The following is a 17,877-nucleotide window of genomic DNA, read 5'->3' as shown; positions in this document are numbered from 1 at the left end:
CTTTGCATAAAACATGTGGACAAAAATGTTGTCAAACTATTCATCTCAATATTAGAATGTCGGTTTGGAAGGTTTCACCATCATGAGTACACATCTAAGTACTTTCTGGAAGAGAATCTGTCTACTCCAGGAGAGTTACAACAACTACCGACATTATCAGCAGTTAAAATGAGAATATTCTCACAAATCTTACATAGTTCGTATAGTGGTTTTTTCCCTCTGAACAAAAGCTAAAACAATTACCTTTTGTTCTAGTTCATTCTTCCTGTAGTTGATGGTAATGGAGTAGTAATGTCTGTTTAGCCCATGAATTAGTGCCTGTAAAATTCAGGAAAAATTTTGCATAAAAATTACCCACCACTGAAACAAAGAAATATTAGAAAAGAAGAGTTCATTTAAATACAGCCATCTTAAAACATTACTTAAACAAAAGAAAAACACAAAGAAACAAACACACAGAGACTGTAAGTAAGTATCAATTAAATACACCTGTTGCTGTTTCTCTTTCAGTGTTCATTAACTGACAGTTATACTTTCTATTTCTAAACCACAGATGTTCTCACACAGTCACAACTTTCATGGGAAAAAGTGGTAACTGCCTGCAAACATTTGACCGATACATATGCACAAACATATTTCTCTCAAATCCTTCCTCTCTCAATAGATTTGCTTACCACTTCTATTAAAATATAAGGCTTTTTAAGTTATAAAAAAACCCAGTGTTGGCTATTTATTTATTTACAACCACTGCTGCCATTCCTAAGTTCATTCTCTAAGGTACAATACAGACAGCAGCTGAAGCAGTGATTAAACATGTCAGATATTGGTTAGACTATGTGCATCAAAGCAACCTTGGATATTAAGCTAATTTTCTTTTTTAAGTTTAAATGGAAAAAAAAAAAGTATTTCTCATTATAATTGCGCCCTTTGCAAATTTGTCCTTAAACTTCTATGTCACAATCTGATCGACTGAGATTAGGTTGACATCTATATGCATGCATCTTCTCTTTTGCTCATGTGCATCACATTATTTTTTGGTTTACATTTATGACTTAAAGGAGAGCTGGATTAATATTTGAGGGGTGTGTGGGGTTAAGAAAAATTCTATGATAAATTCTCATCACAACTAAAATTGTCTATTTTTCAAGTAAAAGTTTACATATGATGTATACATTTGGAAATGAGATATGATAAATCATAAATAAAATATGCAGAATTGCTTGTAAATATTTCCTGTTTTAATCATTCCACCTATTTATGTTTAAATATATTCTTTAAAGCTACACAGAATGAATGTGTATTTGTATCTTATACAACTTAATTCCAAAATTATCTGTATGAAAGCTGAAAATGTTCTCATATATACATTTCAAACAGATTTATTCTGCAAATATACACAAAAATAAAAAACTACTTGAATGGTTACATTTACAAGAACCAGCCATTCAAGATAACCATTAATTGTGCCACATTGTAATTAAAATTGTAGAACACAGGTTTTACCATCAATAAAGTAATTTATGGTTGAAACTATTAGCAATAAGTAGCTTCCACTGCCATTTTCTTACCCACTCAAAATGACTGCAGATCAGGTTGTGGGGTTTGTGTTTAAAGTTGCAGATATTTAGGGAGTTTTCTAAAGCTCCTAAAATTTGACAAATATCTTTGCCTTCCCCCACTATCCTCTCTCTTTCCTTTCCCCTTCCAAAGCCACTCTTTAAAAGAGCAGACAAATCTAAAAGGTAAACAACCATTTCACTTCAAACCTGAACAGTAATTGCAATTTAGCCACTGCAACAGGTTAAATTGAAACCCATAAAACAATTTAAAAGCAAAACTTGTTCTCTGTGCATTTTGTTCCCACAAGCTTTACAAATTGGATGCACAAAGAGCAAATAAAAAAAAGCTGTGGATAAGGGAACGCAAGAAAAATCACCAAAAAAGGAATGAAGTCAAGCCACATACTACTATTATTCCTGAGATTTTAAGGAATATCTTAAAGTCCTGCTTCTAGCCCAGCTGAAACCAATTATTAAGTTTGTTGCTGGCCTCAACTGGGTCAGAATTTTATTCACAAGCTTAGAATAAAAGCAAAACAATGCTGCAAGAGCCCTTTCAGTTTTAAGAACAGAGCATAATTTTAAACTATGATTTTTAGCTTAACAGCGACATTTGCAACAACTCACTGCCAGCTTGCAAAAAACTAACACAAACAAAAAATACTCACTCTAACATCAGAAACCCAAACCTCCCATGGCCAAAACATGCCATGCTGTAGACCGTGATCTTAAAATAATGAAGTTGAACAATACTACAGAGGTTTACAAGGGAGGTCATTACAAACAGTCCAGAAAAGCTCTGTTAGAAAAGCCCTGAAACATGCAAGTATTGGCTTGCCTATATATCCAATCAAGAGTATTAGCTGCTTATTTCATACTCCCTCGTTACAGCCTCCAGTTTTTACTGATTCAAAAAATCAAAAGTAAACCACAACAACCTCCTGAAGCAGACCCTCTTTAATTGCCAGATTTCTTTGGCTAGCATTTTTATCACTAGTAAAGGGTTTCAATGCATTAGTAATAAAAAACAACTGATCTTTTGAAAGATAGGGGTAGGGTGATCCAGTGACTCGCAAAGGACAGCTCTCTTACAGCACAAGTTTAGCCCTTATTTCAGTTCTACTATGACTAGCATACAGTCTTTTTCTTGGATGTTTATCTAGAAAATACTACTTTTATTGTTCAAGAAATGGATCAAAAGAGCAGGAATCAGGCTTCACAGTTTCAAGTACACATGCCTTTTAGAATACATAGTAAGGGGAAAAAAGTTTTCTGGAGAGAAAAAAGGAAAAAACATTGAGGCAGAAGAATGACACAGATAAAAGCACTAATTACTCCAGAGGATACTTGTTTCAGGACAGAAGCTGTTTCTCAAAATAAAGGTTTGCTTCATCAAAGACCAACATTTTTGCTTTACTAGCACAAGTCAGCTTCAGAGATCAAACTGAACCCTTTGTTTCACAAATGCTTGCACAGAAATATAAGACAACATACTCAAAAGAAGCATTACAGTTGAAGCCAATGAAACATTTATCCATCGACTTTCCTACTCCACCATTTTATTCAGCAAATTACAGCATTATATAAAAATCAGAGATCAGTTATTTGAGACAGAATACAAGGTTAAATCTAGATTACATATTAAGCAAGAACTCACATAAGCATATAGTAGAAAGTCAAGATTATTAATAAGGATGGAACTTTTTCCATAATTTGCTTCAAAACAATTTATCTTTAGGAAAGGAGATATGTTAATAAGCAGCATTTTTTTAATTGCAGTACTGATAACAGTACCTATCTTGCATCACATACTATGCCATCAATTGTCACTTTAAGTTTGTATTTCCATAAATCTGTACTTTAACCTTTGCGGTATATATTATACATGCATCCACACTTAGGTAGCTAATTTAGGGCTCAGTTTTAAACCCTTCACGTATCTAACTCATTGATGAATCACATCAATTATAAATGCATACAGAAGCATGCTACAGAGAGAACAATAAACAATTTGTAGCTTACTGTGTTTAGGTACCTTTCCCAAAATTGCAATTGGGGATTGCAAAACCTTGCCATTTACAGGACTATCAACACTGGGTTTTACCTGGATAGATGGCTTGTTTAAGTGACCCAGATTTGAAGTTGTTTGTCTTGGTTCGTGTCCCAAGACCATCATATTAGCATTGATCAATCTGAAGGCATCAATAACAACCTGTAAAAACAAGATGTCAAGTCAATTCTTTTTAGAAAATGCAACTAATACCACCAAGCAACAGCGGACAAGGCACAATCAAGTCTCATCTGGTTTTGGCCTTTATCCAGAAAATCATTTAATTATAATATTAATAAAAAAAAGCCTCCTGCTGGCTATGCTATCAGCACACTACACTACCTTGTATTATAAGGTGACACCAATTATTACCTTTTCCACGGAGCTCTAAGTTTTATATACATGATATCATCATATAACATTTTTTATGTACGCTTACTCTCAGCTTCAAAGGTATGCATATGTTTGTCACCTAAATCTTATCCCATCAAAATGAATGACAGAGAGAGACTAAAACTGAAAGTGAGCACAAGCTAAGGGACCAAGACTAAAGCCCAGTCCTGTCACATCAATTATACTACCACAATACTTGAAATGACAACAAAATTATAGCCAGCAAGGAACTTGCCCCATGTATTCCCTTCTAGTCAGATGCTTTTTGCTTCTTGTGACTACGAAAGGGTCTATAAACTGTCTGATGGATTAAAAAGTCCTTGTCAGTGTCATGCTCAAGAGTAAAAAATAGAGTAGAAGAAAACCAAGGTCATTTATGATTTAAAGGTACACGGTAGGTAGTATTCAGTGCTATTTCATTGCAAATAAAGTAAAAAAGTCACTGATTTTTAGTCTTTCCTGTGCTAAATTTCTCTATGAAAATGTTTGGAAATAAGATTTCACGACCTCATACAAACCTGTGTCGTCCCGTGTGTCCCCCCCCATCCAACACCTATATGAGGTGAAGCAGAACCGAGAACATACCAACACCACGCTCAAACTCACTCTTACTGGGTACTCACCATTACAGAGTCATAACTGCAAGACAAGATTTCTCGTTTAGGCCCCAGTCTTTTACTTGGACCAGTGGACATACAGCCCGTGCGTCCACAGAAGCAGAGCCAGGCATACTTTGCAGGCAGCTTGTCTGCATATGTTTGAAGTTATTCTATTTTATTAAACTAAATGGTTTAAATGTCCTTTTAACAGCTTTTCTAGTCATTTTTATTCTCTTCCTCTCCACACTACGGATTGCACAACAACAAATGCATTTATATGGCTTGTTTGGTATTTTGAGGAATCAGATCCGAACCAAATCTTTTATGTTGAACAACCAAGGAATCAATCACTGTCACAGAAAGGCTGAAGAGAAAGCAACATCCCAGTCTCCCACCTCGTTCTAGCATTTTCCTCTCCATTTACACAAATAATTAAATATATATGCAATTTCTTAGGAGTACAATATGAACATAGTGGTCATTCCTGTGGACATAAAATTAACTGGAAAGTACTTATAACAAAAAAAAAAATGAGCCAAGTGTAAACTGAAAAAGCCTAGTAACTTATCACCTGTTGTATTTACTATTGAGACCCAACTATTTCAGCCGTGTTGAGTGACTCTGTGCCACTACGGGCCATTACCTGGACTCTCGGTTGACTGGCCAGACCCACATACATAAGTCATGTCTTAAAACTGCATGCAGAAAGTGTTAAAAACCCCACTTCTTTATTAAAAATGCTAGGTTGTGACTCAAAGTGAGTTAGTTAACAGTGACAATTTTTTCTGAACAATAATAGGAACAAAACACAATTCAGACTTAATATGCAGAAACATGCCATCTGATACTAATGCTATAAAAAAAGGAACTGCATGTAAAAAACCTTAATTCTGAAAAAGATCAGGAATAGTTTGTATATATCCATACATTCTTTGTGGTAACATACAAAATTACTGTATTTTTTTCCTTTTTTATCACTATCAGATTTCTCCCCATCTCAAAACACTTGTGACAAGTTTTTTTATGTATCTCTCTGCATTCCATTTTAACCAGATGCTCTGATTTATGAACACCTGGAAATGCCTGACCATAACAAACAGGCAGTATAAATTAAAAAGTCAAGCAAAGCAAAAGAATTAGACAGCACAGGCTCTCCAGATACTAGCTAGGTAAGGAGAAAAAAAATCCCAAGCAAGTAAAAATTTATCCGGAGGAGCAAGAAACATGAACTTGGCAGTAACTATAATCACAAGGAGCTGCTTTATAAAGAACAGCCATGCTTCTAGATTCAAGTTTAAGTCAGAACTTTGCTATACAATGTTGAGCTTATCCAAAACCAAATGGCAGTCCAGCATGTATTTGTTTTGGGACTTGAGTAATGTAAAATAAGAAGAAAACCCACAATAAAAAAACAATTAAACTTGGTTTTGATAATAAATTCAACATTTCAGTTGGTATTCTCAAGGTTATGTTTGGATAAATTTCACATTAAAATTTGAGAACTAGCTGCTAAAATATTTCTGAGTGATACTGAGTATTACTCTACCATCTTAATTCTGACCAGAAGTAATTTTCTTTGTTTCAGGTACTACCTGTGCAGGAAAGGAATGTCTTCTCTATCTGTTCTCCTGAAGGAATGAAATGCAAGTATTTCCTAAATAGAACAAATACCAATCTAATAAAAAGTGGTATGAAATATTAAGTTCACAAATATTATGCTTTTAAAAGGAATAAAATTGCAATTTTTACAATCTCAGAGAGGTACAAAAAGTATGCGTGTGCATATTTCTCATCTCAGTTGCACTGTGACGACGAATGGTAACTAAATACTTTAACTACACTAAGATTAAAGGAATTTACTGCCATCACTATAGCAACCATCTTAAAGAAACTAACATACTCAACAACCTGGAGGCTAAATTTAGATCTAATACGCAATAAAAACATAAATACAACAATAAATCCTACATATTCATTTCTATGAAATATAATTGCTTTTTTCACACCGAGCACAAATCAGTCCCTCCTTTAGAGGATTATATCAAAATAAATAGACTCATTAATGTCCAGTGTACTAATGAGCAATGGGTGAAGTAGGTGTTAATTATGCCACAGTAAGATTCAATAAAAAGCCCTGGTGAGCACTTGGAGGTGTGTACAAGCTGAAGTCTCCTCTCTACGTTTGTGTATTTTGAAGTACAGCATGATGCAATCAGATGACAGCAACATGGTCACCCCGTATTCTATGACAGAAACTTTAGACACAGCATTTTGAACAAAGAACCTCTAAAGATTAATTAAAAGCAGCACAAAACCCCACACTCAGTTACTTAGATTTTTGTTGTAAGAATTCAGTATTTCTCATCCCAGAATTTTAAGCTTTCATTGTACTTAAATTACCTAATGCAGTATGCACTGGTTTAGCAAAAACTAGTTTCCAAGCTTCCTGCTAAATTCTCTTTCTGTAAAGACATAAAAAAGTTAAAACAGAAGTCGATGCATTGGCCTATTTTCCAGAAATACAAAGGCAGAATATTTTTTTTGACTGCACTTCCATAGTGCAACTCTTTAACCACTCTGACCATTTAATTTTTCCCAGTATAAGTGTCTTCAGACTTCTCAGAGGTCATTTCAACAGCAGACAGCTTATAACAAAACCATTAGCAGTTTGGCTAGCTTAAGGAAACCTCTTACTTTCCTTTTTTGTTTATTATCACTGCATGAATCTGCAGCATATGAGAGTTTATAATTTCTCAGGCTTGTTAAATTCATGTTAAAGGTCTGTTTTCTTGTTGAATAAATTTTGTTCATATAATGCTGCCTATTTCATATACTGAGTCTTTAATAGCACCTTTGGTCTATGCGCAACTCACAGATCAAAACAGAGGACTAAAATAGGGGTTGATGATGCTATTTACATGTGTGATTCCTGCTGTCTTCTTGTTAGTAGCTTTAATATAATAGAAGACCTTGTCTGTTTTGTAATTAACACATCTTTACTGGAGAGATATTTGGAAGTGATTGCTGTGAATATACTGGTTAGTAAAATAAACACAATCACACACCACTTTCTGTTATCAGACAAATTTGTGAATTGTACACATTATACTCCAGATCAACAAACTGTGATATAACAGCCAAGTAGAAGACACATTTATATAACCCTTTATTTTTCTGAAAATATGTATTCAATCTGACCTTGCAAATATAATTAGCTTGTGGGATGTGTGGATTTCAGTACCATGGATGCTTTACTAATTGCAGCTCTTGGAAATAGATACTAAATATTTGGAAGCTGCCAATACAAAATAAAAACTGCATCTTTTTGTACATCTGTCTTAGCTTCAAAAAGCATAATAATCTTAAAAACAATAACTATACAGCATTTTTAAAGCATTTTCCTGGGGTCAACAACCCACAGTTGAGCCTGCATAATGTATCTCTAGAAACAAAATTTACAATTATCTTCAGCGTACTTAATACATTTGAGAAAAGCTATAATTAATATGATTCATAGTAATTCACAATCTGAGAGAAGCACTGGACTCCTCAATTGCTAACTACATAAAAATCGGGCCTTTCATAATCTGCATAGTTAGTAAAAATAATGGCTTGATGAAAATGTAGGATCCTTAGTAGCCAGACTTATTTTAGCTTCTTCTGAGAGTGTGAATGCCATTGTATCTATTACCACTTTTTCTAAAACAATCTTTGTAACTCGGTGGGTATTTTTTACAAAAACAACAACAAAAAAATTAAGAGAATGTCCAGGATACTTTACACACTTTATTCTTAAATCCTTCCAATATTAAATCTATAAGCAATACTGAAAGAAACAGTTCTGTTTTGCAAAACCCACTATATTTTAATGGTAAACTTCAGTTAGAAATAACTCAGCCTTTTTTGTTTAAATTAAAAACATTTATAACATCAATATTTTTTCCAGTGAAGAATCTATGGCATACGGTGACTATCTTTAAAAATGTGTTGTGTCCTTGGAATTCAAATAGTGATGTATTGTTTATGCCATATGTTTATGAACAAACATACCAGTGCTTAAAGACAACTCTGTGAAGGATATAATGTGGTTATGCCAGGTGTGGAAAAAGAAGTAATGTCCCATCTAAAATCTCTTTTATCACCTGCAACTGACCTGTTATCAACTGCTTAGTTTGTTTCTAGATGCTTTAAAAATGAAATGGAACATGTGACCCGAGAAGTGCAGCTCAGGTTTATGACCATTTCGTTATTTATGCTGCCATGCACGGTTAGACAACTACAAGTGAAGAACATCTTCTGTCCCCTGCAAGCCCACAACATAAAAAATTCAAAGAAATTTTACTTTTTATGCCATTTCCAATGAAAAGCACTAAGAACTGAAACTGACTCATGCCAAATGCATATCACTGAATTGCCGTGATTGTGAGTTTGAAGTTTGCAACATGGAAATTATTTATAAAATGTCAATTTTAGCTCTAGAAAATATATTCCTAGGAGTATGTGCATTTTCCTTCTCTATCCTTAGAGAATTGCTTACTTGCGGTCAAATCCACAGTACAACTTGAATATCCATACTGGGAGGGGAGAGAACTACAGCATAATACATTTATTTTGACAAGTGAGGGCATGCATCCATAACTCCCAAATAGCAAACCCACAAGTTTTAAAGCTATATGCCTTAATGAAGATAAATGGACTATTCTACATCTACCATGGAAAAAAGGAAATTAAACATTTAATACTTTTCAACAAAAAGTCTTTTTGGAACTTTTGTTATTTAAGGGAAGGGCATGAACTGAAGTAACCTATGTAAATGGTTTAGTACATAAACATACATCACTTAAATCAGCGCAAGTTCAAAAGACGTTGCATAACAAATTTGAGAAGCCAGCATTAACAGATTTGTCATCCCATTAAAAAAAAAGTAAAATACACAAATTATGTTATTCTGAATATATGCAACTACTCTAAAAAATGCTGGGTTTTAAACAAAACAGTGATATACTGGCAATAATAGAACAGTTCAATAAACTGTAGTTTATGTCTAGGTTTAGAAAAACACATCCTGAACTAAAAACACAGAGTAACCTACACAGTAGTGCAGATGCAATAATCTCTTACAAATATGATTCTTCAGGAAAAAGTACATCAATCTTTATTGAATCAACAGTAATCAAGCCCACCACAAACATATCTACTTTCTTATTCTCCAAATCAGGCTTCTATCAAAACTCAGTTCTTGCCCAGATCAAATTAGGGTGTTTTTCGTCTTTGACATGCAGGTTACTGCACCAAACGCTCTGTTCAGTCAATGTTAAGAAATACCACAGTACTGTAAGAGCATCGGAATGTACCAGACATTATACAAAATGTACACAAATGTACCCTTGAATTTCAAACAGAATTACACATTGTGAAGTTATCTTCTGTATTTTAGAATTTTTCCCATTACAATAGAAAAGTGTTAGCACGGCCAGTTCTAACAATGAAAGTTGTTCCTGGTATAAAAGATCCTGACATAAAATTGTAGGTATCACATGTTTTAAACCACATTTTCTTGTAAAATATTATCTTCATAACAATTCACAATGAAAACGCATGTCTCCAAAGCAGCAGTGACAATATAGCCAATTTACTGTTTTGTTTAGTTGTTTTTAATTAATACTTTCAAGCTGTACCCTAACGACAGTTGAATTCACTTGTATCTAGAGAAGATTTATTAAGGTAAAGGTTATTAAGACAAATACATGAAGCAGGGAGGGGGAGCTGGGTATATAAAGAACATCTTGTTAGATAGCTCCAATCTACTTAAAGTTCTCACAAACTTAATTCTTAATGGGGCTAATTTAGATTTCAAATTTCAGGCATTACAGTGGCGTCTCCACACATCTCATTTAAAAGGATTGCTTTTTTTCTGCCTTCTTAAAAAAACAGTCACCATCTCCTAAATCCTGTGGTTGATTCAAACAAACAAGCAAAAAGGACAGCTTCAAAGGAAAAATAATACCACTCTGATAAAAGAGTGGAGGTCTGAAAACATGCAATCTTTCAGAAAACTAGTGTAAGACTTATGTTCAGCTCAAGAAAAATTTTTAGGCTAGATGGTAATTCCAACATTCAGAAGGGTAACTGTTAAATCTCTGTCTGCTTTTGGCTTCACTCTTTTAAACTATCACGTAATTACCAAGTCATAAACCCATCCACATCCACATTTGTCTTGATAAGTTGGAAAGATTTGCAATACAAAAACTGTCTCAGAAAAAAGAGTTCAGCTGTCTTTCTCCACGTAAGTCACTAGACTCAGTGTATGTATAGAAAATTTAATCTAAATTAGAATGCAGAAGCAGCAGATGAGATCAAAACTATTTGCAAATCACTATTCTCATGATCAGCACTCAACAAAATGCCATCTATTTCTCTGAAGAGTTAAAACCTGAAATCAGGTATTAACAAAACCATATTACTCATATAAATATCTAATTACACACAGGTTGTCACCAAGATTTAGAAGTACCAGCAGGCAAAAAAAAAAGGGGAAGAGGAGTGTTTTATGGAAGAGGTCACCAGAACAGGTCATCCAGCAAATGAAAAACAAAGCTCTATTCAACTATATGATCCATTAATTTTGCAGTATCATATTGTCCTATGCCTACATACATTTTGTCCATTACGAAAAATGGACAAAATCTCATTAGCAAAATAAGAATTAAAAACATGCTGGAATACTACAAAATTACAAAGTATAGTATTTGAGCCACCACACTTTAATGACAGGTGTAGAATGCTTTATCATTCTAAATAGAAATGTGAACATTTAAAAATAACTATTTTTCTTTGTTAACAGCTCAAAAGGACTTTGAGACTTTCACCTTGCTCAGGATGACCTTGGCTTTGGACAGACACAACTCTGCTATATAACTTCAGCAGCAACTCAGCTCAGCTCTCTATTTGTACAAGGAGGATAATACCAGCATCTTTCTCTCTCTCTGTCTCCAGATAATAGCTATTTTAGGACAAATAGTATTTACCCCACCCCACCCACCCCCAAACATACAGTATAACTCAGGGGTCCTCAAACTACGGCCCACGGGCTGGATACAGCCCCCCAGGGTCCTCAGTCCGTCCCCCGGTATTTACAGACCCCCCCCACCGGGGGTTGTGGGGGGAAACCGAGCAGCCGCAGATGACTGCCTGCCACTTCATCCGCGTGCCGGCCCCCTGTTTAAAAAGTTTGAGGACGCCTGGTATAACTGCTTCTCTTTGGGACTTCTAAGAACATGATTAAGATTTTTTTCCCCAACACTTTAAAAATGAGTAAAAGAACAAATGATAAAGTTCACCACATTTGTTACTTCTTTTAGAATAAAATTCTAAAGATTTCATAAATCGAACACAAGAAAGCAATTTACGACTTCCACTGAAAAGAAACTGCTTGAACAAAATGGTTTTAGACTACAAGCCCTCATTCTGGCTACTCTTTGAAGTATCAAACCCTCCAATTCCAGAAAAGGTTACTTGGACCACAGAACAAAGTTCTTCAATGATGTATGTGGCAGGAGTAATTAAATGAAATGGGGAGCTGCTGACTGTACACAAGAGGAAAAAAATAACCGTCAACCAACCGGCAAGAATAATAAAGTACTGGAACAGGAATGCCCATGAGGTTGTTGCATCTCAAGACTCAAGTGGACAAAACCCTAAGCAAGCTGGTCTGAACCCAATGCTGACGCTGTGCTCTGCACACAGTTGAACTAGGCGATCTCCTGAGGCCATTTACAACTGGAATCTTTTTGACTTACCTGGCTACTCGAATGAACATGTCTTTTTCCTCCTTGTACTCTTTGAATCAGATTAAGATAAAGATATAATACCATAGCAAAAACCTCCTTCATGAAGATGGAGGGATATGGTTTAAGCACAAGATTAGGATGCATATCGTATTTGTTTTTATCTGTCAGGAAGTGATTAACATGCGAAGTAGAATTTATAAAAAGTTATTGCAAAGACAAGTCTTTTTCTCAGCAAACAATGAAAAAAAAAGATTTTTGTCATAAACCAACAGATCTTCCTACAAATACTTCTGACAGTGCCATGCTAGGAAGAATTATGATATAACAACATGAAATTTTGCTGTGTGAATGAATAAGAGATTTCGCTACATATCCTACTAAACACCACAGGCACCAACAAACTTCTAAGATGTACAAAATGGACTTCTGACAATTTTGGATATTTTACTGATCCTTATTTTATATATCCAATTATTAATCAAGGGAAACCAATGAACTGCCTCAGAAACACCATTTTAAATGGTGAATTTATTATAATAAAAATTTAAAGTTTAGAACAAGTCAAAAAGGAAAACAGCACTTTTTCCTTGATTTAATATATACGAGTGCAACACAGCAAGTTAAGGCTTGTGAAGTTAAAGATACTATGTTACAATGGGTTTAGTGTAGTTATATTTTCCTTAAGAGGTGAGGAACAGCTGCTAAGTTAAGGTCCAAAAAAAATTTTATTTTTAACATTTGGCAAAGGTATACAGTTCTCTGTGCAGCCATTTCAAAATATATGTTGGAAATAAATATGAAATGTCAATATTTAGCTTTATTCCAGATCTTTAATGAAATTACTGCTTCCGTGGACTAGTCTAAATATATATTACAACTCCCATTGCACAGACTGGAAAACTGCAGGCGGTAAAAGAAAGGTTTATTACTAAGTAATAAACTTACAAGATGAAGCAACAACTAGCCAGGTTGCTCCACTGGCCATATTTCAGCATGTTTACTTTGACTTCATTCACAGAAAAGCCAAAACAAAACCTTTTCTCTCTGGGTTCTGATAACATTAACCTTCAGTTAAAATTCACTGATCTGTTGGGGGTTTGTTTTACAGGCAGCCAGAACATTATGAGCCTAAAAATCGCTATATACGGTACAGAGTCATGAGAAAGCATACTGCATGTGCAAGAATATGTATGTAAAGTAATAAGATCAGTATTTAGAATTACTTGTCCTTCATGTGCCCTACTATATTTATAATATCCCAGTCCTAAAATGGTCGTTAAAGCAGCTGGTATTTAATCCACAGATCTATATGAGAGTTTTATTTTAAATAAGGATTTTATATGGCTTTTTATTTTTCCTCATTGGCTTTAAGAAGACATTATTATTTTTTTAAAACTGATGAGAATTATATGTGTTCTTATCTTTAAATCGCAATTATACTTCCCCATTCAATTAGGTGTTTGGAACATGTGTATCCAGATGAGGCCAGCTAACAAAGAAGTTAACAAGTTTTTGCTTACTACCAGTGACAGGGCAAAGTGCTTTTTAATGCTTTAGCTAGCCCAGGTGAACCTAAGCCTCCTCATCAGGATTCATTTCAACTTCCTGACACAAGAAAATAACCTCTGCCCCAGTTGTTCTTCACTAGCACAACCATGACTGCTTCACCGCCTATAAGCCACAGCAATTTGTATGGGCACAGACCCACCCTGAGGCAGGTTTAAAATTAGCTAATGTGTTATTTTGGACTTTGTTGTTAAATACATCTAATCTCAGTCTAAACACACCACATTAAAATCTTCTATGCCACATGTTCACTACAATTTTTTGCCAGACAGTTATGCTAGTAAAAAGGTATAATGCATAATGATCTTGGACGCACATTACTACATACACAAGCAGAAGCCCACCAGTACAGTGGCCATTACATCAGCAAAATTACCTCTACAAGTAGTTCTTTTGCTGGTGCTGAGAAAAAGCAAGCTCCCTGAAACAGGCTTATCTTGAGCTGTCTAACATAGGAAGAGGCACTGGACACCATACTAAGGCAGCCATGCACGTGAAGCAGTCAAAGCTCACCTAAGAAATCCCCCTGAGCTCTAATATGTCTGTTCTCAGTTCACCTAAAATCAAAATACCTTTTAATACAAGTGATCTTGCCAACCAGGATCATAACAGTCACACACATTCCATAGCCCAATCTCATCCCTAAAGACAATAACTTAATTAGAAGTGGAATTCAGAATTCGGGGGATTCTTTCTATTTCTAAGCTTTTAAGAATGCACTTGCCAGAAACATGACAGATGTAAACTTTTTTTTAATGTGAAACTTGAGAATGTAATTTAATCTGACTGTAGCAGCTAGACATGTATGAAAAACAAACATTACAAGACTTCCAGTGATCTCAAGTACTGGCAGCAATGCCATAAGAAGAGCTGTAATTGACAAATGTTTAGATGGACAAAAATTTATTCACATTCAAAATAAATATGCCAAAGATTATTTTCTTGAAGAGAACAAAGACCCTCAAAGATGACATCTGTGTCAAACAACAGCCGCAAAAAAAATATTATTTTTATTTTTTTTAAAAAGGCACTTAGTGAGCAAGCATGGTATAACAGTAGTGTAATTTACTGGGAGGCTTTTCTCCTTAACAGATTTAATTGCTAGTGAAGTCTCTGTTAATTACTAGTATAGCCTACAAAATTGTATTTTGACAAAATAAAAAGAATCCTATTTCAACATTTCTATTGGAGTGGGAAAAAAAGAAATAGCAAAAAGAGAAAGTTCTAGAAAAAATAAGTCAGGAGTAATGAAATATTCTACTGCATCATTTCCCCCCCCCAAAAAAAAAACTACCTAGATTTTCTTCTACTCTTTATGCAATTCAAAAGAGAGCAAAATTGATTCAGATGTCTAATAGCTGCCTAACAATCAGAACCTATTAATTTTTCAATTGCCTGGCACATAAACAAATTTGCTATAAAATCAGAATTAAAAAAAAAAAACAACAACTGAAAACGCAACTGTGGCCTCAGAATATTCTATTATGAAATTAAGGGAACCCTTCGTGGAATTGCTTGGCTGCTTTATTATGATCTGTCTAACAGGATATAGGATACAACAGCTTTACAGAAGATGAACACTTACTTTTTAAATATTTATAAATTTACATTAATATCATCCATATATACCATGACGCATTTCAATAATTATTCTACAATACAATGGGAGTGCATGCTCAAACAAAACACCTCAGCAGTATTTTAAAGCAGTAAACCACCTAGCCAATTTCTGTACGTTCTGTAGTTTTTCTAATCCACTCTCCCTGTGGTTGAGCAAAATCGAATTGCCTCTCACATTTGCAGACAGCTCTGTGAAGGTGATAATAGAGCTGCTCCCTGCTGTCATGAGGCAGGAAATAGGAAAATGGCATATGGGGCTAGAAAGAAATAAAAAGAGAACTAAACAAGAACAAAAGAGATTTCAACAAAGGACAACTATAACCCAATATGCTTTGCAAGTTAATCTCCTTTCATAATCATTTAACATACTTAATCATTTATCTGCACCCTTCTCAAACTCAAACGCTTAATACCAAGTCTTCTGTAAAGTTTTATTGCCCAAAACATTTGGAATAGAAATGATACTAAAAGCCATCATATGCAACGCCTATAAATCAATGCCTTCTCAGTTAGTACCCACGTTAAGGGGCTGAACCTATTCCAATCTGTTAGTAATTGATCTTAGATTTTGTGGCTAAAATGTAATATCTGAAACAATGTATACTTGGATTATTAGTTGCCAACATGTTGAGTGACACCTGAATAGCAGAATATTAAGGGAGGATTATGATTGGTTAAGTGTACTGACAATATCAAAGACTTCCAGCCTGTTTAAGGACTACTGATGCAAGATGCAGAATAAACTAAAAATGATCTTTTTGTTTCCGATAAGAATTTTAAAATTTATTTTTTAATGCAGAATGGGCCTCCAGAAATGAAGAACTTACAGATATTTACAGTGCTTCTACAATAAATCTTACGAAGTACCTAGAAAAAAAAAAAAAAAAAAAGGAAGCCTACTATACCTTTCCTTTTACACTCTGAATGGGATCCACCACCACAGCAACAGCTCTTTCTGATAAGGCTTCAAAGCTCTGCTGAGTATTGATATCTACACCAGACAACCAACAGCCAAAGCCAGGGTGACTGTGATACCAACCAACTACCATCTCAGGTCTGAAACAAAGAGGACATTGAGATTTTATGTTAAAAATAAAAACACGTAACGCAAGAAGAAATAGTAATGTATCAGGGCATAAATTAGGATGAGCTGTGAAAAAAACACCATCAGAAATATTTAAATTGCTCACCATAGTATGGTGAAAACATGGACATGAATAAATGCGACAAAAGAGGGCTATCATTAAGGGATGCACATTAGCAGTGGTAGATCATGCTTTCAGTTTTTCACCCTGTTACCACACCTTCCCTGAACCAGTTTTTACCCTTTCAGCACTTGAGTAAATATCTACTCTTTAACTCCTTTGGCGTCGAGGGTTGAATTTTCACGGCAGAAAGTCCATTTCAGATATGGACAACGGGAACCAACAGTGGGAAAGGATTAAATATCAATTAAACCAGCAGCAGAACTAGGAACTCAGTCAAAAAGCAATTTGCACTATTCTGTTCAGCTGCTGAGCCTTTTGCTAACATTAATTTTGAAGTTTTTCCCACAGTAAAAGAATTTGAGCAAGCAGATGACAACTGTTGAGAGGTAGGAGTGAAATAATTTTTTTTAAAAATACTAGGATCTTTTACAAAATTATTTTCCCTTTCTTTTCATTAAAATTGCTCATAAATAAGCTACAAATTTGTAAATTTTTTATAATTACAAGAAACAAAAGAATGAATGAATTAAGCAGGTACTGTCTAGTAACTGCCTATACTAAATAGAGCAGCATTCCAATTTTTCTGTGCAATGATCAAAGCTGCAAGTTTAATGTGAAAATCTCCTGACAAATGAAATGCGTGAGGTGGACTGAATTAAATGCTATGCTACTCACCTGATTTCTGGGCCAATTTTTTCTTTTTAAGCTTTATTAATAGCCCCTAGATCACTAGTTCTGCGGAAAGCCAGCTGCTTCTTCTAAACAACATACAGGGAGTACTTGTTACTGTCGGCCCTCTTTAGGGTGACTTACCTTCCCGTCTGTTTCAGCATATCCAACATTTTTGCTTGAAATACAGGATCAACTGCCTCCACACTGACACCCTGATGAGAACAGACAAAAACCGTAGTAGTTGTACATAAAGCAACATTATTTTTTAACTTCTTACTTCCCACAAACAAAAATTAAGCTCTGTTTAAAAGGGCAACCCAACTATTTTAGAACTACTTGACAGAACACCTTTAAATGTATAATACAATTTTTATAAATGTATTTCAATATGATTTTTAAAATGCCGAAAGAAGTTTCTGA

General features: G+C 34.7%; 1 protein-coding gene across 2 annotated transcripts in view; it reads right to left on the bottom strand.

The window, feature by feature from the left end:
• Nucleotides 1-17,877, bottom strand: part of PSMD14 (proteasome 26S subunit, non-ATPase 14) — a 48,987-nt gene that overhangs the window by 6,142 nt on the left and 24,968 nt on the right. For both annotated transcript variants that reach the window (XM_040602983.1, XM_040602984.1), the window contains 4 exons: nucleotides 17,599-17,669; nucleotides 16,483-16,633; nucleotides 3,664-3,771; nucleotides 244-318 (listed from right to left, as the gene is read on the bottom strand). In XM_040602983.1, coding sequence (XP_040458917.1) covers nucleotides 244-318; nucleotides 3,664-3,771; nucleotides 16,483-16,633; nucleotides 17,599-17,669 — 405 coding nt within the window. The remainder of the gene's footprint in view (nucleotides 1-243; nucleotides 319-3,663; nucleotides 3,772-16,482; nucleotides 16,634-17,598; nucleotides 17,670-17,877) is intronic.

This window comes from Falco naumanni, chromosome 8 (genome assembly GCF_017639655.2).
Source record: "Falco naumanni isolate bFalNau1 chromosome 8, bFalNau1.pat, whole genome shotgun sequence".
Taxonomy (NCBI): Eukaryota; Metazoa; Chordata; class Aves; order Falconiformes; family Falconidae; genus Falco; species Falco naumanni.
The sequence above is the reverse complement of the archived record's forward strand: the minus strand, read 5'-3'. Positions and strand labels throughout refer to the sequence as shown.